This window comes from Hippocampus zosterae, chromosome 6, assembly GCF_025434085.1.
Source record: "Hippocampus zosterae strain Florida chromosome 6, ASM2543408v3, whole genome shotgun sequence".
Lineage (NCBI taxonomy): Eukaryota > Metazoa > Chordata > Actinopteri > Syngnathiformes > Syngnathidae > Hippocampus > Hippocampus zosterae.
In genome coordinates, this window is record NC_067456.1 from 685,638 (window position 1) to 712,217 (window position 26,580).

Here is a 26,580-nt window from a genome sequence, read left to right on the forward strand (position 1 = left end):
TGCTCAAGAAACCCACCAGGGGCTGTGTGGAATCTTTCCATCACATTTTAAAGAAAATTAACCCACCTGAGATGAGTTCAATGAAACATTTTAGCTTCATTTATGAACAAAATGGGGAAAATTTTGTTTTTTCCCAACCATAGTGAATTTACATGGATTGATGTGTAGTGACCACGCCCCTCCTCTTGCTGCTTGTGCGATGGAAACAATTCTGAGAACATTTGCATTGTTTTTAATGAGGTTCTGAAAGCCATCACGGTCCCGCCGTTCCCTGGAAGTTGGCCTCGATCTGCTCCAGTGTGCGGCCTTTAGTTTCCGGCACAAATACAATGGTGAAGACCACACTGACGAGGCACATGCACGAGAAGAGCCAGAAAGTTCCCGCACTGGTGAGCAGAGTCTGGAAGAGAACGGGAGAGCCTATTACAAAATGTCTTAAGTAACTCACTGGCTAAACAATTATCTAGCTAGCAAACAAATCAACCAAGTAGCTCATGAAGAAAGGAACATGCGAGCTAACAGACCAAACTGCGAGCTACCAAGCAAAGAACAAAGTAGCAAACATAGAAACAAGGGAAAACACGAGCGAAGACATGAACTGACTAACGGGCGAAAAAAAGCACAAAGCAGACAAACACAATGACTCGCTAGCCAGCTAGCGAAGAGAGCCAGCTAGCCAGCTAGCTACGAATAGCCCAAAAAACTAACCAACTCAAACAGAAAAGAATAAACTGAATGGGTAACTCACTAGCTTACCGAATTAACGTGCTAGCTAACTGCGAAGGAAGGAATGAGCAAACAAATGGGACTAACTGGCTAGCTGTCGAGCTAACTCACAAAGGCAGCAAGGAAACGGACAACTAACAAATTAGCTAAGCCCCGAATGTTGTTGGACTGTCGGTCATGAAGACGGCGCATGTTTTGGGAGCTGACCATCATGTCCTGGAAGCTCTTGGTGACGACGAAAGCCATGCCCCAGTTGGTCAGCACGCAGACGGAGCTGGCGAAGCCGCGAACTTTCACCGGGAAGATCTCGGACATCACCAACCATGGGATGGGACCCCAACCCAAAGCAAAGCCTATACACATGCACGCACACAAAACACGTGACTTAGCGGAAGTCAAGTCAACAGTATTTATAGAGCGTTTTCAAGCTAGCTGCGCGGGTAATGTCGTTAAACCGTGGCTCGGGTTTAGGTTTTGGGAGCACAGTTTTTGAAGGAGCCACCAAATCCAGGATGGCAAGGCATGACGAGGCGAACCAAGAGGTGAGTTCCTCTGTGTGTCCGACTGAATTCCCATTCCACGTAGGCAATATGAATCGCAATGCTAGTCTTTAGACAAGTAGCGGCATACAGGACATATTATTTTTGAGTTGACATCCCCTTGAAATAACTCGCTAAGTGTGCGGCCGCTCGTGTGGTTTGAGGCTGCGCGTCTGACCCGTGATGAAGACGGCCATGCTGGTGAGGGCCAACCAGGCCATGTTGGCGTGATGTTCCTCCGGAGAGGAGCTCCTGGACATTAAGAAGAAGTACAGCCCAAACGTCGCCGTGCTGATCACCATGGCCACGCCTAAAAACGCAAGAACAACCATACGGCGGAGAACATCACATACGTGCCAGTCATGAGCAAGTTCGAGTCGGCCTCCAGTCAAGTCGCCTGACTGGAGTCCCTCACGTTTAGGACCAACGCCTGTGATGTCATCAAGCCCACCGACGTCGACAGAAGATCACCTGAAATGACGAGCAGCACTTTCCTTCCGGCCTTGTCCATGACGAGCGCCGCCACGCCGGTGAAGACCACCTGAACCGCGCCCACCATCACCGAGGCCAGATCGCTCTCCTGAAGCGCAACCGCGACATGGTCACCGACGTCCACATTTCGTCAAACGTCAAACTTAAGCTTGGCTCGGGCCAACCTTGAAATGCGCCTGCTCAAAGATGTTCTGGGCGTAAAACATGACGGCGTTGATGCCCGACATCTGCTGGAAGAACATCAGCATCACGCCGATGGCCAGCGGCTTGTACACGCCCGGATCCTTCAGGTCCGACGCCCGGAAGCTGGAACTCTGCCCGAGAGACAATCGACAACGGCGTAAACCGACGATCAACTACAAAGCCACTATTCTGTGTCCTATGTGTTATTTTGACTTCAAAATGGCGCCGCGTGAGTGGCTGCCTTTCCAGCAGCTCCTCTATTTTGTTGTTCTACTTCTTCCTTTCATATCTTTGCCGCTGTGAATCGGGAATTTCTCCATTGCGAGACTAATAAAGGTTTTCTTATCTTATAATGCGCCGCACCTTTTCAATGGGATGCAGGTCTGGACTGCAGGCAGCTCACTCTCGTAGCCGCGCTGTTTTACTATGAAACCGGGCTGTTGGAACAGGCGCAGAAGGTGCTTTGGCACCGTCTGGCTGACATAAGCAGCGGCGTCCAGGAAAAAAATGTTGCGTATGTGCTTTTCAGCACGAATGCTGACTTGACAGATGCGGAAATTCACCGCGGCTTTGCTAGCATAGCCTCGTACCATCACAGATTCTGGCTTTTGGAACTTTGCGTCCATAACGGTCCGGATGGTTCCGTTCCTCTTTGGCCCGGAGGACTCAAGGCGTCCACAATTTCCCAAAACTAGCGTGTACTCGGAGATAAACAACTCATGTAGATAACACCATAAAGCCTGCCACCCCCTACCACCACCACCACCACCACCTGCCTGTTGGTCGCAGGCCTCCTCGATGCGGGCGCACTCCCACTCCACGGCCGCGTGAGGCCCCCGCAGGAAGCGCAGCGCCTCCTCGGCCTCGCGCCGCTTGCCCCGCAGCAGCAGGAAGCGCGGCGTCTCCGGCATGAAGCACATGGACGAAATGAGCAGTGTGGGTGGCACCGCCCCGCACACCGCCAGCCAGCGCCAGTCCACGAACAGACCTGCGGGGCGGCCATATTGACACGGCAATGACTGGTTAATTAGTGGCTGGGAAGTCATTCATCCTTTTTTTTTCATTCATTCATTCATCTTCCTAACCGCTTGATCCTCACTAGGGTCGCGGTGGGTGCTGGAGCCTATCCCAGCTGTCTCCGGGCAGTAGGCGGGGGACACCCTGAATCGGTTGCCAGCCAATCGCAGGGCACACAGAGACGAACAACCATTCGCACTCACACCTAGGGACAATTTAGAGTGTTCAATCAGCCTAACATGCATGTTTTTGGAATGTGGGAGGAAACCGGAGCACCCGGAGAAAACCCACGTAGGGGAGAGCATGCAAACTCCACACAGGGAGGCCGCAGCTGGAATCGAACCCGGTACCTCTGCACTGTGAAGCCCACGTGCTAACCACTGGACTACCGGGCCGCCCCTCAAAAAAATAAAATGGGGGGGGGGGGGGACATAAGAGCACCTACAGGCTTGACAAGGCAAGAAAAAAAAAACTTATGTGAACATAATCTACTTCCGGCAACAGAGACTTGCGCGATTAGCCAATCGGCAGCCACGTACCGGCCAGGTAAACTCCCATGATGCCCAGCACCACCATCAGCTGCACGCACGAGCCCAGCATCCCTCGCACACGTTCGTGGGCCATCTCAGAGATGTACAGCTGAGGAAGAAACGCACAAGATGGACATCAAGCCGCGGCGAAAAGTCACTCAGGCGGTTGGTGAGGGAAAAAGGCTCATAAGAGGGAGACAGAAGGAGAAAGTGGCCCGGCGGGGAGTCTGACCGGCACGACGAGCGAGGCGCCTCCGCTGGCGAGCCCCGTCAGCACGCGCCCGACGTAGAGCATCCCCACGTTGTGGGCGGCGATGATGACGGTGAAGCCAAAGACGAAGGGCAGCGAGCAGAACATGAGAGTCAGCTTCCTGCCCGCCTTGTCCACCATCCAGCCGGTCAGCAGGCCGCCCGCCGCCGCCCCCAGCGTCACCACCGACTGAACGCGTGGCGGACAAGCGCGGCGTCACCGTGGAGATCCATAACCAGAACCGCCCTGTGACGCGCCGCATCGGGGCCAGCCGGCTCGGTGACGTGCGGCGACGCGCTTACCCCAAACCAGGACGCCTGCACGTCGTCCAGCCGTAGTCGCGGGTCGGGGCTCCTGGCTAGCTCCGGGATGGCGGGTGAGCTGTAGCCCAGCACGAAGCCGAAGCTCATGGGGCCCAGCACGGACGCCAAGGTGGCCAGGTACAACTTCCTGTTGCTGACTTTGCTGCGCAGGGAGGAGGAGGCGGAGGGGCGCGTTCATGATTAGCGCTAAGCAGGGCAACTCTGCTTGATTGCATTAAGGAAGTCATGAGGGAGTCAATTTGGCTTTCAGATCCAAGTTCTTGCGTTCTTTTAAACATTAATTATGACTAAATGCTGTTTGTTTTTGTGAGTAAACGAGAGTACAATATTACATTGATTTAAGATTATTTTTAATTACTTCCACGTGATATTAGAGAAGCCGACATGAGAAGGTTTAAACTGGTCCTCGGTGCTTTTGCTTCAGGTACCCCCCCCCCCCCCAATTCCCCCCCCAATTACAAATGTGGTCATTCATTCCTCTTGCTTACCTAAGATAAGCGTCCTGTTCGGAAATGAGCCCAGTGGGATCGTCATCATGTTGACCGTCAGCATCCAGGAGTCGCCTCCCCTCCGGTTGGATGTCCATGGCGACCTTTTCCCTTCAAAACCTCCCGAAATAGCCCCGGTGATGTTCCGCGTGTTCACTTCGCAGGTGCAGCGGTGGCATTTATGTGCTAAACGGCTTGAATAGAGACGCAAATGTGAATACAAAACTTACAATTCATCAAATAATCACGACGCTATGTATAAAGGCGAACATATGCGACACATTCCGGCGCATTGGGGAGTTTGGTTGATGCTTTTCCGGGAGGGAAGTTTGCCTTGTAAATATTTCAGTCAGCTGACCACAAGCACGTTTTTCATTTCCGTTTTAACTTTTCAAATGAAAACATAACTGTGCGAAAGATAACGGTTAACTTTGCCTTTGCTGGGCATTATTGATATTTACCCCTAAAATTTACTTACTTTTACACCATAAATGTATCTTGACACGAAATATTGTCTCATTTAAACTCTTTATTACAATTCATTATCAACGTGGTGTTTTATTTTGCTAGTCATAACTACGACTTCTACGGCCAACGCTCACTCTTGTTTTATTAGATTTTCGTGTCATTTCTTAGTAAAATGTGATTTTTATTTCCACCGTGTTCGTCTTTTTGATCTTGATTGTGTTATCTTGTTATTCGGGAACGCCGCACGTCATACACAATTCGGTTACTAGGAAAATGCGAAAAAATGCAAACGGAAAGTCATTTGTCAGCATAGACGACTCCAAGAGGATGATTGAAGTTAAGGCGAATACAAATTAAATGTGTTTAGTTAAAAAAAAAAAAAAAAAGGTCTACTCGTGTGATCGTTGGACTCAGCTTAATTCAGCTAGTAATGCCTGCTGAGTGAGTGAGTCAAATGATGACGTCATAAATTAATCGACTCTTATCGAACGAAACAAGGGCACCATAATAGCACGTAGAAAAACGGCTTCCGGTTACTGTGCACATTAACACTCGCATGCAAATGACATCAACGTTGAGCTCGCTCTTCAGACATAAGTAGTGGAGTAGTCGAGTCGTCAAACTCTTGACAGCTTCAAGTTAAAATGCAAATGTAAGCTCATTTGTCAACATTATGAACGCCTCTGGGTAGGAGCGTGGTTGAACCCAAATTGAAATCTTTTGCTCTTCTGATTGGTAACTCGGGGCTATCACACACTTGTACTTCACATGCCAGACCAACAGGGGGTTCTATCGGTCAAAAATACACAGCTTCGTACCATCCGTTTAATACCCTCAACGTCAAGTAGGATCAACAAAAGCGTTATAAAAGTTATACTTATAAAGTTGCTTCGCTCTTTTCAGTTTGTAGCTACCCTGTAAAACAACAACTGACAAAATACCATAAGCTAAGGCACGTTTTTCATACATATGATTGTCGGCACATCGGTTCAAAATTTGATGATTTCAAAGGACCATCGGGTCCCGTCTAAAACTAGCTAATGCTGTCTAAAACTAGCCCTAGCTAATGCTAGTTTTAGGTCTACGAGATTGAGATTGTAGTACCTAAAACTAAAGTTCTTAGATCTCGAGGTGGCTCTGGGAACTGTTGCGGGACCTCTGTGTGTTTAGGAGCATGGGAAATATTTCCTATATTTTGGGAAGCACCGACCACATTCAATTGAGAAGCGTCTACTGCGGAATGTCACTCAGTAGCGCGCAGCCCTGCGCCAAGGCCCGTCAGCCGCCAGACTCCCGGCGTAAGCCGACCTCGGTGTTAGCGGAACGAGTGAGTGCGGCGTGACGAGCAGCTGCACCAACAGTTGGCGGCGGCGCGGCTGTTAGCTTCTGTCGTCTTTGGGCGGGGAAAGTCCAACGTCAACAAAGAGAAAGTCATCACGTGTTCATGCTTGGAAAAGAGTTTTTTTTTTTTAGACATTGGAAAATATGGAAGTAATAAATCATCTGTTTGAAAAGTTGTTCAAAAAACGTTTTTATTAACTGTACACGCTGGGGTCACATTTGAAGAGTGTTAATGGTCAGACAAGTATTTTTTTTTAAAGTTAATTACTATCACTCGGTTTTGTCTCAGATGATAGATGGGGGGTGGGGGGGGGCAATCCCTCCATTCCGGACAGCGACAATTTTCTCGATGTTCCCTTGTAGATGGCAAGAGCAATAACGTCATTCATGCCACCCCCCCCCCCCCCTTGTGCTTGAAAAGGAGTTTTTCATTGATAGGATGAACGAGTGCTTCCCCGAGAGTGAGAGAGAGAGAGACCACCAAGACGTGAGCGAGCCTGCGAATGTTTGTCGAGTGAGCGGAGCCAAAACCGCAGCGCTGCCGTGCCCGAGACAAGTGTTTGCGGGGAAATGTGAAGTTTTTCGTCTGGACGGGGACACGCCGACCTCGTCTGACAGAGCTGACGTAACGCTGCGCTGGGATTGCGCACGTGCGGGCTCACCGTTGGCTCTTAGTTTCTTTCGTGGGGCGACGGACATGCGGCGGCGGCGGCGGGAACGTCGTGGTTCGTGCTCGGAGGATGTAAAAAAAATCCCAAAAGCTCCCCCGAGAGGCGTAAATTAACGGCAGCGACGAGACATTAAACGCAGGTGTAAAACAAAAACACCCGCACGCACCCACGTTGCTGCTCCCGTGCCAGGCCGACAAGATGGTCGCCGTCCAGAACTCATCAAGAGTCTTGGCGAGCACGAGAGGAAGTCCGCCGATCAGACAGACAGACAGATAGACGGGCGGGCGGGCTGACGTTTGGCTGTCCGTCCGTCTCCCCGGAGAAATATTACAGACAATTTATCCATTTTGGAGATGTTTGCTACAATCACTGACTCGCCAGTCACTTTTACTGGGGTGTTCTCAGCCACCATTTTGTTTTCCTTCCCCTGCCGCACCTTAAACGTTCCAAGAGCTGAAGAAGAAGAAGAAACCTCGGCCTGGCGTCGCTTCCCTGCTTTACTTCCATCCGTTCATCTCCTTCAGCTTGCTGATGGCCGTGCCTTTGACGGGCGCGGCGGGCGGCGGGGAGAACGTGGGCAACGCCGGCGTCTTCTCGGATGCAGCGAAGGCGTTCAGAAGCGAGCGGCACGCTGACATCGTCGTCGTCGTCGTCTTCCCCTTCGGCCCCGAGTCTTTCTTTTCTGGCGCGTCCTTCTTCTCCGGCGTGTCTTTCTTCTCCTTGTAGGAGGCCGGTGACATGCTCTGCGGACGCGGGGCCCAGACACGGACGGTATGTCATGGGGGGGGGGGGGGGGGGGCAGGACGAGGAGGAAGAGGAGAGAAACCGAGAGCAAGCACGGTCATTGAGGAGCCACTGGGAGAGGACCAAAAGAAGGAGGAGCAGATGGAGAGGAGGGAGAGGAAGTGCGGGGCGAGGGGGGGGGGGATGAAGAAGAGGAGGAAACGGGCCAGGAGGAGGAAGAGGAGCAGATGAGGACCAAGAGCAGGGGTGGGCAATTATTTTTTTGCACAGGGCCACATGAGAACCAGAAAATATTCTGGAGGGCCGAATCAAAAAGACCGACGGGCCGGATTTGGCCCGCGGGCCGCAGTTTGCCCCAACTCTCGGTCCAAGAGGAAAGGGAAGGAAGCGAGGATGAAGAGCGAGGAGAAGGAAGCGGGAGGGGGGAGGAGGGTGCCACTCCCCCCGCCTTCCTTTTTTTTTTTTTTTTTTTTAATGGAAAAAGTGGGCCACGTACACAGCAGCACAGCGTCCAGCAGCTGAGCCTGGCGGCGTTGCGGCCCGAGCCGGCGTAGCGGTTCTTCTTGGGCAGCAGCAGCACCAAGGACACGGACAGCGACAGCTGGTAGAAGCTGCGCACGTAGGCGTAGTCCCACTCCTAACGCGCAACACACGCAACACACCAGAGTCTCGACGGCGGACGGGGGACGGCCGGCGGCGGTGGCGGCGCGCCCGATGACCAACCTCAAAGTAGAAGCGCAGCATGAGGGCCAAAGCGCCGAAACAGCAGCCGGGACCGACCTGCTGCGTGTAAACGCGCTTGTCCGGGTACACCGCACGCAGCTCCTTCATCTTCTGAAGCTGACCGGGAGGGGGGGTGCGGGGGGGGGGGGGGAACCATGAAGAGAAGTGTGTGGGGTCGGGCTTCTGCCGGGCGGGACCGGACTCACCCATTTGATGGTGATGATGAAGACGGCCGATCCGATGGGGCCCGAGTAGATCCCGTACCCCCAGCGGTCCTGGTAGATCCGCACGGCGATGCTCAGGACTCCAAACATGGTCATGCTGGAACGCTGAGGCTCCTCAAAGTCCCCCAAAGCTGAGCGCACGGACAGAGTCCACTTAGTGGGACAACCGAGGCCACGGGTGTACTTGGGGTGGGGTGGGGACGGGGGTCTGCTAACAAATCGACCAAGTCCAATTCCAATTGCGCCTTTGGGATGTACTTAACTCATTCACTCCCAAAGACGTTTTTAAACGTCTTTTCACACTTGGCCCAGAATCGGCTGGTACTTGAATGAGTTAAATGTCTCCCGAGAACCGCAGGCAAGTCTCCCCAACGGTCCCCCTTCCGTTGGACTACAGATCCCAGCGTTGCATGGTTAGACGGGGGGGGGGGGGGGCATAATATCGGTTGCAATGGCCCAGAACGACAAACCCCATCCTAATGCCATTTCCCATCACGCCGAAGCGCGTCGCGGGCCCTCGGGTGGCGCGGCGGTTCCGACTCACCGATGAGCGTGACCCACATGGACAGCGCCGTGCCGTACACGCTAAAGTACTCCAGGATGTCGTACTTCATGAAGCACAGGATGGCCAGGCCTGGCGCGTCACAGGCGTGATAGATCTAAGACGCGTCAAAAGACAAAATGGATGACACGGGTCTGACATGACACAGGGGGGGTCGGGGTGGGGGGGGGGCAATTGTGTCCGCCCGTCCGTATGTGTGCAAAATACTCCCGCGAGGCCACAAAAGCCACGTGAAAATAAATAATCATGAGGACGAGATCTCACCGCGCTGAAGAACATGGTGAAGAAGTAGACCATGGCCTCCATGTGGAAGCCCCGCTTGGCGGCCACGCTGGCGGCCGGCAGGAAGACCAGGCTGCTCACGCTGGGCAGCAGCATCTTGGCGATGTAGGCGCCCATCTCGCTGGACGAGGCGCAAATGCACGTTGTTGCTCCGCGAGATCCCGGCAGAACGTGTGCGGCGGAGCGGCAGCAAAGCGAGACGTCCAGCTGTCCGTCCCCCCCCCAGGCCCCCCCCACAATGTCCAAAGGGGCGTGTGCGGGGAGTGCGACAAGTGTGCGGACGCGCGGAGTCATCGGAGGGCAGCTGTTCGCGTGCGTCACGGGATGCCGGCCAAACATTTGCTCCTGCGCTTGCTAGCCTGGATGCTAACATTAGAGCTAACGCTAAAGCGGAGAGACTCGGCAAAAGGAGGTTCAGGCGCCAACTGGGAGTCACGAGAAAAACATCCCTTGTTTATCACCGGGGGGGTTACGTTGCCAAAAAGAAGCCGTGAGAAGTGAAATCCGTGAAGTACGACGCCTTTATTTTTTACGATGACGACGTATACGATACAGTACCGGATTGAATGAAACTGTAAGTTGAGGGGTTGGTTGGCTCTTTTTTTACGAATGACAAATGGAGAGATGGAATCCTTGAACGCAGTTTATTAAAAGGAGAAAGAAAAAAACAAACGGATGAGTCACCAAAACACTTCCTGCTTCTCATTAGCCAATCAGACGCAAGCAACGTAAGAATGTTTCGATTCAATTATTCAACAGAATGTAATTGAGATAACTATAACGTCAAAGAATATAACGCTCAAATATAAAATGAAAGTCATTGAACATGAGCTTACAGAACCAAAGATGAAAGCTAAGCATTAAAAAAATAAAATCTCAAAATGCAACCGACAAAAATCGGTGAAACGGCGAAGCAGTGAAAGCTGAACCACGTTATAGTGAGGGAGTACTGAATTTACAAAAATAAGGAAGAAATCTGCGCAGGCTCTCTGTCATCCACACAATGGCCGTCGAACTCAACATTTTTTTTTTGTCTCGGACTCCTCGGCTTGTCTCAGACTTGGCCGTCAGACACACAAAATATTTTGTATCGACTCGAGTTGGCGCAACTCTGTTTTTACTCCTGAAAATGAACATCGCCTTTCAAAAAGAAGGCCGCTAGCGCCAAAGGACGCAGTCTGCGTCTTTCACTCATGTCGGCCAACATGATGAAATTTAGCTTTTAGCCACCGTGGAGAACTGGCCTCAGCCTCAACGTCTTCAAAAACAAATCAAACGCCAGGCAAGCTGCAGTTTCTCAATTTTCGGACGCAGACGACATCACGTGCGTCCGCGTATGACGGCCAAGGAGGTCTCCCCGCCCCACCCTGCCCCGCCCCACGTGTCGCTCCGCGGAAGCTTTACGGTCGCGCCGGGATGTTTTTACGTCAAGCGGGACGAGACGTGCGGCAAGGCTGAGCCAAGTGTCTCCAGACTTTGACCCAGACAGTTTTTTTTTCGTCACTTCCTGTGCGGTGGCTGATTGATAGTCGACACATAGGAGGGGTGGGGGGGGAAATGCAGTGGAGCAAAAACATTCCCTGGACACGTCATTAGTTGCGCCGGCACACTCCGCACAGCTGCTGTGGGTGGGATTCGAATACTGAAGAAAAAAAAATAAGACATCTGAATCACAGCAGAGGTTCCACCAGAGAACTTTATGAGAGCCTCTTCATCGGTTCTACTGCAGCTTCAACAGAGTTTGATTTCAGGTTCTTTGTCTTTGTCCCTCATACTGTGTACTTTGTTGGTTTCTATGGGAGGTCCCCATAAGTCTGGTCCTCGAGGGCCACCGTCTCCCTCCTCCGACGTACCTGATTTCAAAGGATCCGCTCATCAGCGAGCTTTGCGGAACCCTAAAAACCATCCTGATCGTTTAAATCCGATGTGGCGGAGGAGAGGGAGACGACCAAAACGAGCTGTAGGGGGTATGGGGGAGGGGTCTCCAGGACCGGACTGGACGAGGTTTTTTTTGAGCTTCTTCACATTAGCTTCGCCTGTAGGTTCCGTTCGGAGTTATCCGTGTCACGTTTGCGAGGTGGCGGTGGTGGACCCCAAAAAGCAGGCAAGAGGGAGGAACTTGACGGAAAATAAATCCAGAAGAAACAAAGTAATGAAAACGGATAAAGATTCCAAAGTAACCAACCAGAACCGTGGCTGTGGCAAAAAAAACTAACAGGAACAAAAACATGACAGTCGCCAACAGCAACAGTGACCCAACAATGAGTTTAAAGCACTAATTAGCTAACGACCAACAGGTGTGCAGCTGCCGGGCGGGAGCCCAACCGTGCCACCTGTTGGTCCCAAAGCGAATCACGACAATCTGAGAGCTCTTGCGGTTTGGCTCTACCACAGGTTCAATCGGAAGTTATGTTCCAAGTTTGATTTGAGCTTCTTGATCTGTTCCCCCGGCGGTTCCGTCCTAACCTTTGCCGGAGGCTTCACAGCAGGTGGGACAGAAGAAGCTTCATGACGCACTAGGTTCTGCCGGACGGTCCATTGCGAGTCATCCCAGATCTTTTACAAGGGGTCCATCCCAGAGAGGTTCCACCAGAGGTTTTATTCGAGGCTCTCCCGTGGGTTTCATTAGAAGTCCCAGCAGAGGTTCTACAGGAAGGGAACTTCCATCGGTTCCGCCAAAGGATCTGCTGAAGGTTCTTTGAAAGATTCCATTCGAATCGAGGCTCTTGAATTCGGTTCTCTTGTCGTGGACTTTCCAGTGGATTTTTGATTTGAGGTTCTTTTTTTGGGGCACATCGCTAATGGAGGTTCTAAAAATGGCTTCTACTCGAGAAACCACCGGAGGTTTCATTTGAAGATCTTTCTTAAGTTTCAACCCTTGGTTCTGTTCCAGGTTCTGGTGGTGACGCCACTTGTCTTTTTTGGGGGGGCGGTTTGTTTTTGTTGTTTTTGTTTTTTCCTCTCTTTTTTGTGAACCCACACGCGGATGCAAACGCACCCACGCGTGGGTTATTTTCTGCCCGCATTTGTTTGCTACAGTTGTCGTCCTCCCTCAGCTGTGCGGCCTGCTCGGACATTCTTTGGAAAAGGAGCAGGTCCTCCCTCAAATCTCTAAAGCTTCTCTTCCCACGTCACAGCGTTTAGCGGTCGCGTCACCGGCCGCACGCGCCCAGCGCTCGTCGCCGAATGGAGACACAAAACACACACTCGGGGGTCACCGCGACATTGTAAGTACACAATGCGCATGTGTGTGTGTGTGTGTGTGTGTGCTGAAAAAACTGAAAAAACTGGGTGCTACCCTGGGCATCGGCCCGCAACGAGAACTTGGAGAAGTCAAGGAGGTCCCGCACAGTGAAAGCGGGTGTCGCAAGCCATTTTGGTCGGTGTGTTTTGGCATTTAGCCGGAGAAGCGAGAGCCTGCCAGCGGGTCCCGTTCGAGGAGGAGCCGGCCCCGTGGCCCCGTGGCCCCGTGGCCCCGTGGCCCCGTGGCCCCGTCACGCTAAGCCCGTGTCTTGGCAGGGAAACGAAAAGAAGTGCTCACGTCTGCGAGGAGGCGTTGAAATGTGAGCAGCCTCCTCTCGTCACCTCCGCAAACCGGGGCAGTCTAAACACGCTGCGGGAACAGAACGTAGCGCAGACTTCCTGGACGCATCTGAGAAAACATTGAGCTTCCCCCCCCCCCCTCATTCCCCGACGCGCGGCGCACACCTTTCAACCCCCACCGGGCCTTCTTCCCAACCGCGGGTCCCGGTGCTTCTGTTTGAGCAGCGGTGTTCAATCGCAGGAGCCGCAAGAAGTACATTTCGGATTTTCTCTCTGCGGTTCTGAAACTGAAACCAGCAAAGGCTGAAGCGGTTCTAGCAGTAGTTCCCGAGAGTGTTATATCAGCTCAGGAAGAAGGTCCGCCAGCGCTGCCCTACGCTTTACTGGCGGAGGTTCCTGAAAAACAATGTCTGGTCGGGCACGGACCCCGTGAGATGTTTGGTAAAGTCAAAGTTCTATCGGCTGCCCGCGGGACCCCATTTGAGAGCGTTTCCTTAAAATGAGTTTCCAGAAGATCTCGTGAGATGTTCTTCAGGTTCCAGCGAGATATGCTAGCAGAAGACTTTTCAAAAAAGAACTTCAGGAAGATGGTTTTGAGGATGACATTTTCGGAGGTTCAGAGGTTCCAAAAGTTCTGCACTTCAATCTTTTCTGTCCAATGGGCTCTTGGAGGTTCTGCTTGATAATATTTTCGATGCCCTCTATGGGAGGTTCTGGCAGAAATTGGACGGCAAGCGCTTCGAGTACTCATGAAAGCCCGCTTTCTCATTCCACGCCATGGCTACGAGAAAATGCTCTATGGTACTCGTTCCGCATGGAGGTCCGGTGCGGGTTCCGCCGGATGTTGCATGACAGCACGGGTGTCAAACTTAAAGCCCGCGGGACTGACCCGGCCCGCCGCCACATTTGACGTGGCCCACGAAAGCAAATGAAACGCGTGAACTTCAAACCCGGACAAAAATGTCACGTTCTTGTGCTGTATGTCACCGAGAAGAAAGTTTTTTTGTTTGCCACTTGCGTGCTAGCGCCAGGAGATTGACACTTGGATTGGGGCTTGCCGGCGGTGCGGTATGTCACGTCCGTGGCGTTGGGATGGCACTACCATCCCCCCCCTGGTGTGGGATTGGGAGGACGAAGGCGAGGGCTCGGCGAGAGCGCGCCGAGCAACGCGAGCAGCTGTGGAAACAGCGAGGCAGACAGAGGAGCGCGCCGGGAGCGGCGAGGAATAACAGCAGGAAGAGGAGGCCGGCGGGGCTGAACGAGTAACGGGATAGCGAGACGCCATGATGGGAGGAAGACGACATGGCGGGCAGACACGGTGGTCCTCGCCGCGCCGCCATCAATCAGAAGAGGCCAAATTCACCTGGAAGTCAAACAACTTTCTCACTCCCTGCTCGTGAGAAGAGATCTTTTCTATTTTTTTTCATGCTCTCCCAAATGTTTTTGCGCTGAAAGAACATGGTGCCGTCTCGGCTGAAGACACGTGAGCCGCCGCCGGTGCAAGCGCTCGCATAGCGTCGAGGTGCTTTCATATTTTCGACCGGCGACTCCGATCGGTTCTTTTGGCGCTTTCGGGAGACATTTTATGATGGCGTCGGAAGTTCAACCGTCGGTTGGATTCGAGGGGACTTCACAAGTCCATTCGCCGTCAGCTTTTCCGCCAAACATTTTAGCGCAGGTTCTTTTGTAGGTTCCGAATCCGAATTTCCACTCTCGCTGGGTTGCAGCCGGCACGCTACGACCAGAAGCCCTAGCCCTAAACCTAACCCTAACCGTAACCCTAACCCTAACTCTAACCCTAACCCCTAACCCTAACCCTAACCCTAACCCCTAACCCTAACCCTAACCCTAACCCTAACCCCTAACCCCTAACTCCTAACCCGAACCGAACCCTAACCCTAAACCTAACCCCTAACCCTAAACCCTAACCCCAACCCCAACCCCTAACCCTAGCCCTAGCCCTAACCCTTAACCCTAACCCTAACCCCTAACCCAAACTGAACCCTAACCCTAACCCTAAACCCTAACCCTAACCCTAACCCTAACCCTGACCCTGACCCTAAACCCTAACCCCTAACCCTAACCCTAACCCCAAACCTAACCCCTTACCTTAACCCTAACCCCTAACCCTAACCCTAACCTTAACCCCCAACCTTAACCCCTAACCCTAACCCCTAACCCCTAACCCCTAACCCGAACCCTAACCCTAACCCCTAACCCGAACCCTAACCCTAACCTTTTGTGGCACGTGCCATCAAAGGATCCACCGGAGGTTTGATCACAGCTTGCGTCAGGAAGGTTCTCCCGCGGCCACCATCAGAAGTTGGAATCTGCGCCCTATTCGAGGTTGCGTCAGACATTTTACTCGAGGTTCTTTGGTGCACGCCACCGTAGCTTCCTCCAAGTTCCATATCGGATATTTTTCAAAACGCTTCCGTCGTCCGATAAGTTCTAGCCAAGGTTTTGTAGCAGCTTTGTACTTGTACCAGATGTTTTACGGTGAATTTACTTTCATTCGTGGTACTTTTCATCAATTGTCCCACACAGCTTTTATATCGCAAGGTCTGTCGGTGGTTCCAGCAGACATTTTCCGGGCAGTACATTCAAGCTTTCTTCCATAAGATCCGTCATCATTTCTCACGGAGGGTCCATTAGCGGATCCACAAGAGCTTTCGTATCGGGTTCAACCAGAGTTTCGATTTCAGGATTTTCTTTTCTTCCTGGAGATTCTTCCTTAGGCTATACCACTTTTGATATTCAGGTCCCGTTTGGCGGTACGGTGTGAAATGCTGCCCCCTATCACACTCCAAGCGTGGTGCGCAAATGCCATATCGGGCCTTCTGAGCCAGGCGGCGTCCACTCACGTTTCTTGTTGTTCTTGGCCCGCTTTCAGCCGCGTCTGGGCCGGGGGGCGCAGAGTAGCATTGTGGGAAGTCTGGGACTTGCCCGGGGAGGAAGCGGCGAGGTGTGAAGTGCAACATCCACGGCCAGCCGCAGACTTTGGGTCCCGTTTAGAAGTTCCAGAAAGAAAAAAAAAAGCCTGCTGACTCAGGAGGAAGAGGAGGAGGAAGAGGGATGCGGGGAGCGCACACCTTACCTCCTTTTGCGCCCTCCCCCTCTCTTCCACGCTTTCTTGCTCCCGCACTGGCGTCTCCTCATTCAACGGCAGACACGCACAACACAACACCGCCGATGCGTGTGCGTGCGCCCGGACGCACACGCACGCACGCACACATGCGCACGACACACGTTTACACACACTGAGCGGCATCCTCAACGCAAAGCCAGACGCCCTTGGACTGCAGCGGGGGAGGTGAGTGTGTGTCACTTTGTCAAACCTGTTGTGTGTGTGTGTGTGTGTGTGTGTGTGTTGCACCAGACCAAAACAAACCCACGCAACTGTACTCTGCGAGTGTGTGTTACATGTGCAGGGAATGAGGGTTCCTGTTTGTTTGGTGGGATTGGGGGGGTGGGGGGTTCTGAGAGATTCGTTCAAAAGGTTCTACCAAAGGTTCTCCGAGAGTTTGAACCAGACATTTTATCTGAGAATCGTTCTCTAAATTCAGGTTCTACCAAAGTCCTTTTGGAGGTTCTTTTAAGGGTTCTCCGGTAGAGTCCATCGGTAGCTCTGGAGGGTAAGTGCCCGAATTTCTACGAAAGCTTCTTTTATGGGTTCAGACTTCCGTGGGAAGTTCCTCCCCGGGTTCTAAAAGGCTCTCTCGGAGCGTCCCTCAATCATTCTACGAAAGGCTCTCTCTGGTCATTCCTACTCTGAGATGCTGGTCTGAAGTTGCACGTGAGGTATTATGACAGGTTCTGCCGTAGGTTCTTTTAGAGCTGCCGCCAGAGGTTTTTACGGGTGCTTCCGCGGGTTCCGTCATAGATTCCCCTCCAGCACAACCTCGACCTTTGGTTGAATACTTAAGCATGTCAGACACAACTTCTTGTAGCGGTTCCACTAGAGTTTTTTTATAGGTTCTGCTCCGTTCCATGAGAAATTCTATCTGAGATTTCATATTCATGAATCTTTCTTAGGCTTTCTCACAGGATCCTTCAGAAATTCCTACGAAAGAAAGGTGACGAGCAACATTAGCCTCACTTTGCTAACAAAAACATTAGCTCGTGTTGCCACAGTGCTAACAAGAGCAACAAAAACACATGCGTCTTTATTAGCGATTTGTTTTACTCTTTATTGCACATGTTCATTTGCTCCACGTACGGCACTTTGTACGCGGCGGTGGCTGGTTTGAAAGTGCTCCAGAAACACACTCGAGAAAAACTTGCGCTCTTGCTAACGCCGCACAAACAGCAAGCTTGCCTTGTGTTTGTGACACTGGTCAATATTCGGTTCCAGTTAGCTTGTTAGCTGGCGCAAGTGCATGTGGATGCGACAGAGGATCTGTGTGTGTGTGTAGGGGCTGAGACTGCCAGTGTTGTAATAACAAGACAGGGAGGGGCCCCTGCCCCCCCCGTCAAGACTGTTTACTTTAGTCTTAGCTTGTTTGTGTGTGTGTGGGTGTGTGTGTGTGTGTGGCAGAGGAAGAGGGAGGGGAGGGGAGGGGGGGAAGAGAGAGAGAGAGAGAGAGAAGGGGTGCAACCACCACCAGTATCAACTGGCGATGCGCCAGCACACCCCGCGACCCTTGTGAGGACCAGCGGATGGGAAAATGGATGTTCATTGATTTGGGTGTCATGCTAACAAGAATATTAGCTCATGTTGGCATCACGCTAACCTTAGCTTGCTAGTTTGGCTCAATGTTGTTGCGCAAGTGTAAACAGAAGCAGAATTCACTTTCACTTTCACTGTGTGGTTACCCAACAAGCTAAACATCAACTCGCGACGGGCCGGTGAGCTGGTCAATCATACACAAATTGATTGGAAGGCCTATCGACCCGACATGTGTTAGTTTGCTTTGGGTGACCATTCACCCCATGTCAAATTCATTTACCGTCAGTGTCACCAACCTTCGCTCGTATTTCCCGAAACGCTAACCCTTTCAGTTTCTACTTCCCAAAGTAAACTTTGCCCAAAGACCACCGGGATAGGGTCCAGCACCCCCCCACGACCCTTGTGAGGACAAGCGGATGGGAAAATGGTTGGGTTGATGTTCATTTCTTTGGGTGTCATGCTAACAGGAGCATTAGCTCATGTTGCGGCCAGGCTAGCATTAGCTTCTTATTTTGGTTCACTTTGTTGCGCAAGTGTAAACAGAAGCAGAATTCACTTTCACTTTCACTGTGTGGTTACCCAACAAGCTAAACATCAACTCGCGGCGGGCCGGTTAGCTGGTCAATCATCCACAAATTGATTGGAAGACCCAACAGATGTTAGTTTGCTTCGGGTGACCATTCACCCCATGTCAATTTCATTTTACCGTCAGTGTCACCGACCTTCGCTCGTATTTCCCGTCACGCAAACAGACACCCAACTCGGGAACGACCTCCAAGCGTTGTTGGGCGTGCCTTTGGGCTACGAACAGTTCCCAGTCAAGGGCCGCCAACTGGGTCTGCAGGTAGCCAGGTCGCTGCAGCTTTAGGAGCCGCTTTGGGACCCAGTTGGAGGTCGCTAAACAACAACAACAACAACAGCAGCAGCAGACAAAAAACTGTCACATGCTGCCGTTAGATTTCTTTTCAAATGTCAACTTATTTTGCTGTCTTGCTAACAACACGATGGGCTCGTGTTTGCGGGACGCAAACAGTAACACGAGCTCGTGGATGCCACGACGCAGACGACATCAGCTGGCGTTGCCGTCATGCTAACAGCGCTGTTTTGTATTTTGTCCGCCAGGATGCGTTCCTGGGAGACGTATGGTGAGACCGCCGTGGTCCTGCTGGCTGTCGTCACGCTGATGATGTCCGCGGGACGCCTCGCCACCACGGCCATCGCGCCGCTGCAGGTCAAAAGACACACCCGGGGTCACCCCGCTTCCACCCCCTCTGTCTCACATTTCCCGTCGACTTGTTCCTGTTGCTTCTCCCTAAGCACGGAGACCAATTGGGTGACGAGGGGCGCTCTCTGCCCCCCAGGACCCCCTCCCCTCGTAACATTCCAGCAGCATGCTCAGGTTTGATTCCTGCTGCTGCTGCACACGGGGAATGTTTGGAAAGTGCTGCCTCGGCACTTTTGGGGACGTTCACAACAAAGCTCTTTCGCTGACTTCTGATTGGCTGACGTGCTCACTCAGGCAACAGGCTCTTGTTTTGACCCTGACTAATTAGCCTGGGAACTCCATTTGGACAAGAATTCCCATGGTCCAAAAACGTCATTGCCCATCAACATTTCCTTGTTCTCCAGGTACTTGAGGTTGTTGGTCCGAACCTGCATTTCCCGGCACATTAAAACTCCAAAGGCCCACGGACTTCACACTACTTAATACCGGACCCCTTAGGAAATCCGAGCCAAACCGTCCGGCTTCATTTTCACTGTTTTGATCGGCGTGGGTATGTGCGCTCCTGCAGGAAGAAGGCGGTGTGGCCTCCAACAGCCTGGAGGAGCTCCAGGTGACGGCGTTCTGGTGGGGCGAGTGGGCCAAGTGGACGGCGTGCACGCGCACCTGCGGAGGAGGCGTCAAGTCGCAGGAGAGGCACTGCCTCAAGCAGAGGTCACGAGAGGCTATCCCGTCCGTCCCCGACGCTCCGTGAGGGCCAGGCCCTGAGTTCTCTTGTTAACGTTGTTCCCGTGTGACTTTTGGTGTCCAAAGAAAGAAAGTTGCAGTGTTCAAGGACAACATGACGTGCTCGGGAATCTCCAAGCGATACCACCTGTGCAACACGCAAGTCAGTCGCATGCGGGCAGGGCGATCGACACGTACGTCCAGAAACATGCCGACTGTCGCGTTTTGTCACTTTGCCAGGACTGTCCGGCCAGTGCCCGAAGTTTCCGCGAGGAACAGTGCTGGTCCTTCAACTCGCAGCTCTACAGTGGCCACAGCTACCAGTGGAAACCTCTCTATCCGGGTACCGCGCATTTGGTCTTACTGGCGGCTCGGGATGGGAAACCCCAATGAGCCGTTCAAACTCGCCGTCGAGTTTCAAACCCAGGGGGGGGTAGGGTTGGAGATTTGGGTTTCATACAAGGTTCAGTGTTTCATTGTCAACTCCAACACCTACGGGTTAGGGCCTAGGGCAGGGGTAGGGAACTGCGGTTCTTGGAGAGCTATATCCTGCCAGTTTTAGGTCCCTCCCTACTCCATCACTCCTGATTCAAATGATCGGCTTGTCAGCAAGCTCTGTCAAGGCCTGAAAAACTGAATCAGGTGCGTTGGGGTCGGCGATGAGGAAAATGGGGGACAAAACAGGGCGCGACATTTCATTCCCAGTACAAGCACGATTCCATATTTCACGGGTTGGCCACTCCACGAGTGTCTGATTCAGAGGATTTGCGTTTGCGCAGACGTGAGCGTTGTCGTCAGATGCAACGTCAACGTTAGCGGAGACGTTGGAGTTGGCCTTGGCGCTAAACCTTAGTCCTGCGCTGTGTGTAGACGACTACGTGCACATCTCCAGCAACCCGTGCGATCTCCACTGCACCACCGCCGACGGCCAGCGTCAGCTGATGGTGGCGGCGCGCGACGGCACGTCCTGTAAATACAGCAGCTACCGCGGAGTCTGCGTGGACGGTAAGTGTGAGGTGAGTCCGCAACCGGCCACGATTTCGACACAGGGTTTCAAGACTCGGCGAAGGGGTCAAATGCGTTTGGTATGTTTATATTTCGAGGTCATTTCCCTATGTTTGGAAAAAAATGCTGACATCAGCAGATTATTTTTTTTTATGTCTCCCCCAGCCAATCGGGTGCGATGGCGTTCTCTTCTCATCGAACACGCTGGACAAATGCGGAGTGTGCCAGGGCGATGGCAGCAGCTGCAGCAGGGTCACCGGAAATTTCCGCCGTGGGGCCACCACGCTTGGTGAGGGCACGGCGTCCCGCGCCGCCACTTCCTCGCCATGTCGCCAATGCCGTCGGCCGGGCATGCCGCTACTCGCCGCCACTGCCCGGTGACCACCGACGCATGCCCCGCGCCTGCTAGCGCCACACCACCGCTTCCTACGCCTGATCCGCGCCACCGCAGTTTTGGTTGCCGCTTGTCCCGACCGAGGCCTAGTCCCCACCACTGCCCGGTTTGCTGCTGCCAATGAGACTGCTCAGATCAGTTCTCGGTTTCCTTTCTCCTGATTTACAGGCTACGCCTTCATCACGCAAATCCCAGAAGGATCGTGGGACATCCAGGTCATCGAAAGGAAAAAGTCAGCCGACGTTCTCGGTCAGTCATTGGCAAGTTCATTTGCTCGGACAAAAAGCAAAAGAAAAAGCCACACCCGCTTCCTCCTTTCAGCCGTGACCGACCAGGCGGGGAACTTCTTCTTTAACGGCGCTTACAAAGTGGACAGCCCTCAGAACTTCCACGTGGCGGGTACCGTCTTCAAATACCGCCGCCCCATGGACATCTACGAAACGGGCATCGAGTACATCGTCGCCAAAGGGCCTCTGGACCAGCCGGTCAACATCCTGGTACCATGTTCAGGGGTTTGAATCGGGGTTTCCATACAAAGTTGGCTTTCAGACCTGCTTTGAAAGCCGGGGCTAAAATTTGAAGCCAGGGTTGTGTTTTTCAAAACCTAACGTTTGGGGGTTAAAAGTAGGGCTCCAAGCAGGGCGTAAGGGTTTCAAGCCTGGACATGTCCTTCTAGGTGTGGAATCAGAACGGCCGAACGCCGTACATCACGTATGAGTACACAGTCCTGAGAGACTCCCTGCCAGTTGTGCCGCCACCGCCCATCTACACGGGCGCCGACAGCTCCGCGGAGGCCGGGCCCTTGCCGGCGCCAAACGCCAGCCGCTACGACGGGGGACGCCGTACGGACGGCGGCACGCAGCAGGAGACCAACGAAGTCTACGAGGAGACGGCGCACATACACTGTGACACCAACACGCACTACGCAGGTGTATATACACACGCAAGCGTGTGTCCATTTCGGGTGTTGTTTTGATGTCCGTTGTGTTTAGTTCGGGCTTTCTCTCAAAAATCCGTTTTGTCCAACAACCTCATGCCGCCCCACCAGGAGTGATGGCTGATTCTTGGGTGAATTCCCCTCACATCTTGCTTGTCTCTTGAACACTTTTCATCCTGGCCCACCAGACGGCAACGGCAGCCATACGGGGAGCACCGCCAACCCGATACCAGTCGACGTGCCACTGGACCCCGAGGCCGACGCCCCCAACCTCATCTGGAGGGTTCTTCTGGAAGAACGTGTGGGCCAAGACGAGCTGCTCATCAATATTTCCACCAACCAGCTGCTGGAAACGGAAGGAGATGACTTGTTCTCGGCTGAGGCGGACCCAGGCGACCCGGAGTCTGACGGACCGCTCGGACACAACCGGACTCTGCAGTTCTCGCTCGGACGAAAACGCAACGACAGCGGGGCAGACGTATTCTACCACAACAAGACGCTGCACGCCATGACCAGGGCCGGCGCCCACTCCAACAGAACCAGGTAATGCACCGGAACGTTGGTCATAGACCAGTCAGTTCACACGACAGACAGAACCAAGGAAAGCAAGTGCTCCAACAGAACCAGGTACCAGAATGGGACCACGTACTAACATAACCGGGTTTTGAAACAGGACGGATAATCCAACACGAGTGGGTACTCAGAAGTGACTAGGTTCAGGAACAGATCCGATGAACCTAACAGAAGTGGTACTGCACTAGAGCCAGGTACTAGCCTAAAACCAACCCAGATGTTGAAAGAGAACCAGGTAGGACAATAGACCCAGGTAGTTCCACAAAGCCAGCCAACACCATCAAAGTATGTACTACAACAGAAGCAAAGCAGAGGACCACAACAGGACATGTCCAACAACAGAAGCAGTTAGTGCGACAGAACAAGGTATTGAAACAAAACTGTCACGTTGCGTGGTCATGGTGGTGGTGGTGGACCCCAAAAAGCAGGCAGGAGGGAGGAGCAGGGTGTACTTGACGAATTATATTTAAAACTAAATCCAAAACTAAATCCAAAGTAACAAACAAAAACCATGACTTAAACAAAAACTATCAATAACCAAAACACTACTAGAACAAACATGAGAGTAGCAAGAGCAAACAATGACCCGACACTGAGTCTTCGGGCTGGGAGTCCTTTTAAAGCCCTAATTACCTATGACCAACAGGTGTGCAGCTGCCGGGGGAGCCCTACAGTGCCACCTGTTGGTCCCTAAACCGAATCATGACAAAAACCGAACCTGCTATTGGCACAGAAACAGGAAATACTCGAAACCGGTTGCTTTTTCAGAGAGCCATCCTTGGGGTCTATCTCAATTCACGTGGCACCTAAAATTCGTAGCTGGTCTTAACGGAGGATGCACCGTTCCACAGGGGGAACCCACGGCTCTACCAGAAGAACCTGAAGCTGAGTCCGGCCGACATGTACCGCTGGAAGCTTTCCTCCCAGGAGCCATGCAGCATGACCTGCTCCATTGGTACCCCATCCCGGGCCGCCGCGTTCTCGTAAATCTGGACCAGGACCGTACCCGCATGCCTTTAGCGATGACTGCTGATCTCTTTCAGGCGTTTCCAGGTCCTTCGTCACGTGCATCCGCTACGATGGCGCGGAAGTGCACGACATGTACTGTGATGCGCTGACCCGACCGGAGCCCGTCCACGACTTCTGCATTGGCCGGGAGTGTCAGCCCAGGTACGCTACTGACAGAAGGTTCATGCTAACGGGCTTTGGGGGGAAATTTCACAGTGAACCTGCGAGTGGGTGATTCTCTGGCTCCCCTACAGGTGGGAGGCCAGCAGCTGGAGCGAGTGTTCGCGGACCTGCGGCGAGGGCTTCCAATTCCGGCAGGTCAGATGCTGGAAAATGCTGTCACCCGGCTTGGACAGCTCAGTCTATAGCGACCTGTGCACCGTGGCCGACTTGGAGAGACCCATAGAGAGGCGGCCTTGCAAGAGCCCCGCTTGTGGCCCGCAGTGGGAGGTGGCCGAGTGGACCGAGGTACGCCGCCATAGACTACGTCTCTCGAACTGTTCTCAATGTTTCTCGGTTTTTGCTAATCGTCGGCAAGGCTAGCTAGAGTAAAATGCTCACGTCTTTCCCGTACCGCATCCGTCGATCCATTTGTACCAACGTGGCCAAAAAGAGCTGGCTGCTAACATGCTAACGTGCTGACACAGTGTTCCGCCAAGTGTGGCCGAAAAGATCAAGTGACCCGGGATGTCCGCTGCTCCGACGAAAGCCGCCCGTGCGACCCCGCGACCAGACCGCCCAGCATCAAGAACTGCACGGGACCGCCCTGCGAACGCCACTGGACCGTGTCTGAGTGGGGGCCGGTGAGTGAAGCCACGAGGTGGCCGACGTGAAGCGAAAAACCCCGCGGTACAGTTTTGCGCCTTCTTGTGGCCTAGTGCTCTGGCCCGTGCCCGCACGGGAGGATGGTGCGCCACGTGTACTGCAAGACCCCCGATGGCCGCGTGGTGGCCGAGGACCAGTGCCTCGGCGAGGAGAAGCCGCTCGCTGTCCAGCCCTGTGGGGAGAGGGATTGCCCCGCCCACTGGCTCAATCAGGACTGGGAAAAGGTGAACCCCGTTGAGAGCGAAACCCGCATGTCATGTTTGCGGAACCGCTACGTGGTGGTGTCTATCGTTCTTACGTGATGTAAGACCGTGACTGTAACGTGTCCGTCACACGCCATCGCCGCACGGCCCAAATTTGCCACGTAACACGTGTGCGTACTGTGCGCAGTGTAACGCCACTTGCGGCCGCGGCGTCAAGCGCAGGGTCGTCCAATGCGTGGGCATCAGCGGCGGCAAGTTCCTGGTCTTGGACGGGGAGGCGTGCGGCGCCGAGGAGAGGCCCGAAGACGAGAGCACCTGCTTCGAGCGCCCGTGCTTCAAGTGGTACACCACGCCCTGGTCCGAGGTAAGGGGTAGCGAGTGAGCCGTGTGACGTGTCGCCTAGCATGTCACGCGCGATACGGGTCAAAACTGGACGTAAGCATCGTCGGGCATGTGCGCGAGACGCGTTTAGCACGTCTCGTCATCGGGCGTCGACCGCGGAGTGTCCACCCGTGTGCGTTTCGTGTCCGCCAAGCTGCTTTTTTGTAACACGGAACCTGGCGTGTCGCTCAGTGCACCAAGACGTGCGGCGTGGGCGTGAGGATGCGCGACGTCAAGTGTTATCAGGACCGCGAGCTGGTGCGCGGCTGCGACCCGCTCACCAAGCCCGTGTCCAAGCAGACGTGCAGTCTCCAGCCGTGTCCCACCGAGCCGCCAGGTCAGTCCGCCCCCCACCCTCACCCCCCAACCATCTCGCCGTTTCTGGGCTCAGATCCAACCCCGTCGAAGCGCACAACTCTCGAATGGCGCAGCTCTAGTCACATAGCTGTAATCGTATTAGCCATTCTACGCCGAGGATAAAGAATACTGTGTAAAATAAAATATCAATCGCTTTTTTTTGGGGGGGGGTCTGTCGGTGTTCAGATGAAAGCTGCCAGGACCGGCCCACGACCAACTGCCTGCTGGCTCTCAAGGTCAACCTGTGCAGTCACTGGTACTACAGCAAGGCCTGCTGCCACTCTTGCCACTCCCTGCGACCGCCCACTTCCTAGAAGCCCGACCCCCCCTGCGCCGCCTTCCGCCGGAACTTGCCGCTCAGGCGCGCGGATTTTCTTCGTCGGGGTGCAACGTCGAAACACAACGTCAGCGCACCAAAAGTGGCTCACGCGGGGCACGCCCACTTTTTGGGTCCATACCGGCACCTTTTGAGTCTTTCACTCTCCCACTCCCCCCCCCCCCATTGTGCTCTCTTTTGGGACCTCTCTCTCTCTCTCTCTCCCCGCATGCCATCATGCCTCCCATTTTTTGCCCAGGCAGGCACGGGCGTCTCTTACTCGGGCCCTTAATTAAACTTGAACCGACACGATGACGAAGACGAAAACGAAGGTCCTCCCACAACCTGAAAAGGGAATGCTGAGCGTCTCTCTGACCGAGACGATTCTTCCATTCGCTTCTTACGTGTTATTTAACGGCGGCAGTGAGTGGAAATTTGCATATCGGCGTATTTATTAGTCATCGCACAGAAAACACAAACGCACTCACACACACACACATACGCACACATAAAAAGAAAAAAAAGTGTGTGTGCGTGTTATGTTAGCACGACCACCCGACATTTCTTTGTCGGGTGCCAAAAAGAAGAGTGGGGGGGGGGGGGGGGGGATAAAAAGGAAGACGACGGACAGAGGAGCCGAGATCACCCGACACTTGAAATGTATTCGGGCGTGCTCGTCTTCCTGTCTTTGATCGAAATATAACAAAGACCAGCGCAGGCGGACACGCGTTGTTGATAATAAAGACAAGAAACTGTCCACTTGGCGCTCTCTTCATCTCTGCTTGACTTTTCATGTTCACGCTCACTCTCTCTGGGGGGGAAAAAGAGGGGGGTGGGGGGGTCACGATTCAGGCTGAC

At 53.3% G+C, this 26,580-nt stretch overlaps 3 protein-coding genes across 4 annotated transcripts; 1 reads left to right on the top strand and 2 right to left on the bottom strand.

Annotated features, from left to right (window-relative positions):
- Positions 1-216: 216 nt before the first annotated feature.
- Positions 217-4,932, bottom strand: slc2a8 (solute carrier family 2 member 8). Its single transcript, XM_052068999.1, has 10 exons — positions 4,549-4,932; positions 4,040-4,202; positions 3,720-3,926; positions 3,497-3,596; positions 2,717-2,928; positions 1,922-2,071; positions 1,737-1,845; positions 1,444-1,575; positions 934-1,079; positions 217-400 (listed from the first exon to the last, which is right to left on the bottom strand). Exons 1-10 carry the CDS (start codon positions 4,644-4,646, stop codon positions 254-256), a joined length of 1,464 nt encoding a protein of 487 aa, XP_051924959.1. The 5' UTR covers positions 4,647-4,932; the 3' UTR covers positions 217-253.
- Positions 4,933-7,523: 2,591 nt separating this feature from the next.
- mymk (myomaker, myoblast fusion factor) lies at positions 7,524-9,745 on the bottom strand. The gene is made up of 6 exons (XM_052069085.1): positions 9,546-9,745; positions 9,264-9,378; positions 8,702-8,850; positions 8,496-8,612; positions 8,269-8,409; positions 7,524-7,771 (listed from the first exon to the last, which is right to left on the bottom strand). Exons 1-6 carry the CDS (start codon positions 9,678-9,680, stop codon positions 7,526-7,528), a joined length of 903 nt encoding a protein of 300 aa, XP_051925045.1. The 5' UTR covers positions 9,681-9,745; the 3' UTR covers positions 7,524-7,525.
- A 5,941-nt stretch (positions 9,746-15,686) lies between these two features.
- adamtsl2 (ADAMTS-like 2) lies at positions 15,687-26,316 on the top strand. Of its 2 annotated transcripts, XM_052068914.1 has the most exons (19): positions 15,874-16,425; positions 18,898-19,006; positions 19,569-19,711; positions 19,811-19,886; positions 19,964-20,066; positions 20,594-20,739; positions 20,894-21,017; positions 21,291-21,371; positions 21,444-21,619; positions 21,799-22,051; positions 22,248-22,602; positions 23,484-23,587; positions 23,676-23,802; positions 23,895-24,108; positions 24,288-24,443; positions 24,519-24,689; positions 24,856-25,032; positions 25,242-25,386; positions 25,593-25,810. In XM_052068914.1, the coding sequence occupies exons 2-19, from the start codon at positions 18,899-18,901 to the stop codon at positions 25,718-25,720; spliced, it is 2,787 nt and encodes a 928-aa protein (XP_051924874.1). In that variant the 5' UTR covers positions 15,874-16,425; position 18,898; the 3' UTR covers positions 25,721-25,810. The 2 variants fall into 2 exon arrangements, with proteins under 2 accessions (XP_051924873.1, XP_051924874.1); XM_052068913.1 differs by lacking the exon at positions 25,242-25,386 and having other exon boundaries at positions 15,687-16,425; positions 25,593-26,316.
- The last annotated feature ends 264 nt before the right edge of the window (positions 26,317-26,580 follow it).

Bases quoted from the DNA above. Each gene is read 5' to 3' on its own strand.
- slc2a8 (XM_052068999.1), bottom strand. From the start codon at position 4,646: ATGGACATCCAACCGGAGGGGAGGCGACTCCTGGATGCTGACGGTCAA. The intron at 3,927-4,039 runs GTAAGCGCGTCG...CCACGCGTTCAG, and splicing joins TGCAGGCGTCCTGGTTTGGG to TCGGTGGTGACGCTGGGGGC. The intron at 1,080-1,443 runs GTCAGACGCGCA...GCATGTGTATAG, and splicing joins CATGGCCGTCTTCATCACGG to GCTTTGCTTTGGGTTGGGGT.
- mymk (XM_052069085.1), bottom strand. From the start codon at position 9,680: ATGGGCGCCTACATCGCCAAGATGCTGCTGCCCAGCGTGAGCAGCCTG. The intron at 8,613-8,701 runs GTGAGTCCGGTC...CCTCCCGGTCAG, and splicing joins TCATCATCACCATCAAATGG to CTTCAGAAGATGAAGGAGCT. The intron at 7,772-8,268 runs GTACGTGGCCCA...CCGCGTCCGCAG, and splicing joins GCTGGACGCTGTGCTGCTGT to AGCATGTCACCGGCCTCCTA.
- adamtsl2 (XM_052068913.1), top strand. From the start codon at position 18,899: ATGCGTTCCTGGGAGACGTATGGTGAGACCGCCGTGGTCCTGCTGGCT. The intron at 21,018-21,290 runs GTGAGGGCACGG...CCTGATTTACAG, and splicing joins CCGTGGGGCCACCACGCTTG to GCTACGCCTTCATCACGCAA. The intron at 21,372-21,443 runs GTCAGTCATTGG...TCCTCCTTTCAG, and splicing joins AAAGTCAGCCGACGTTCTCG to CCGTGACCGACCAGGCGGGG.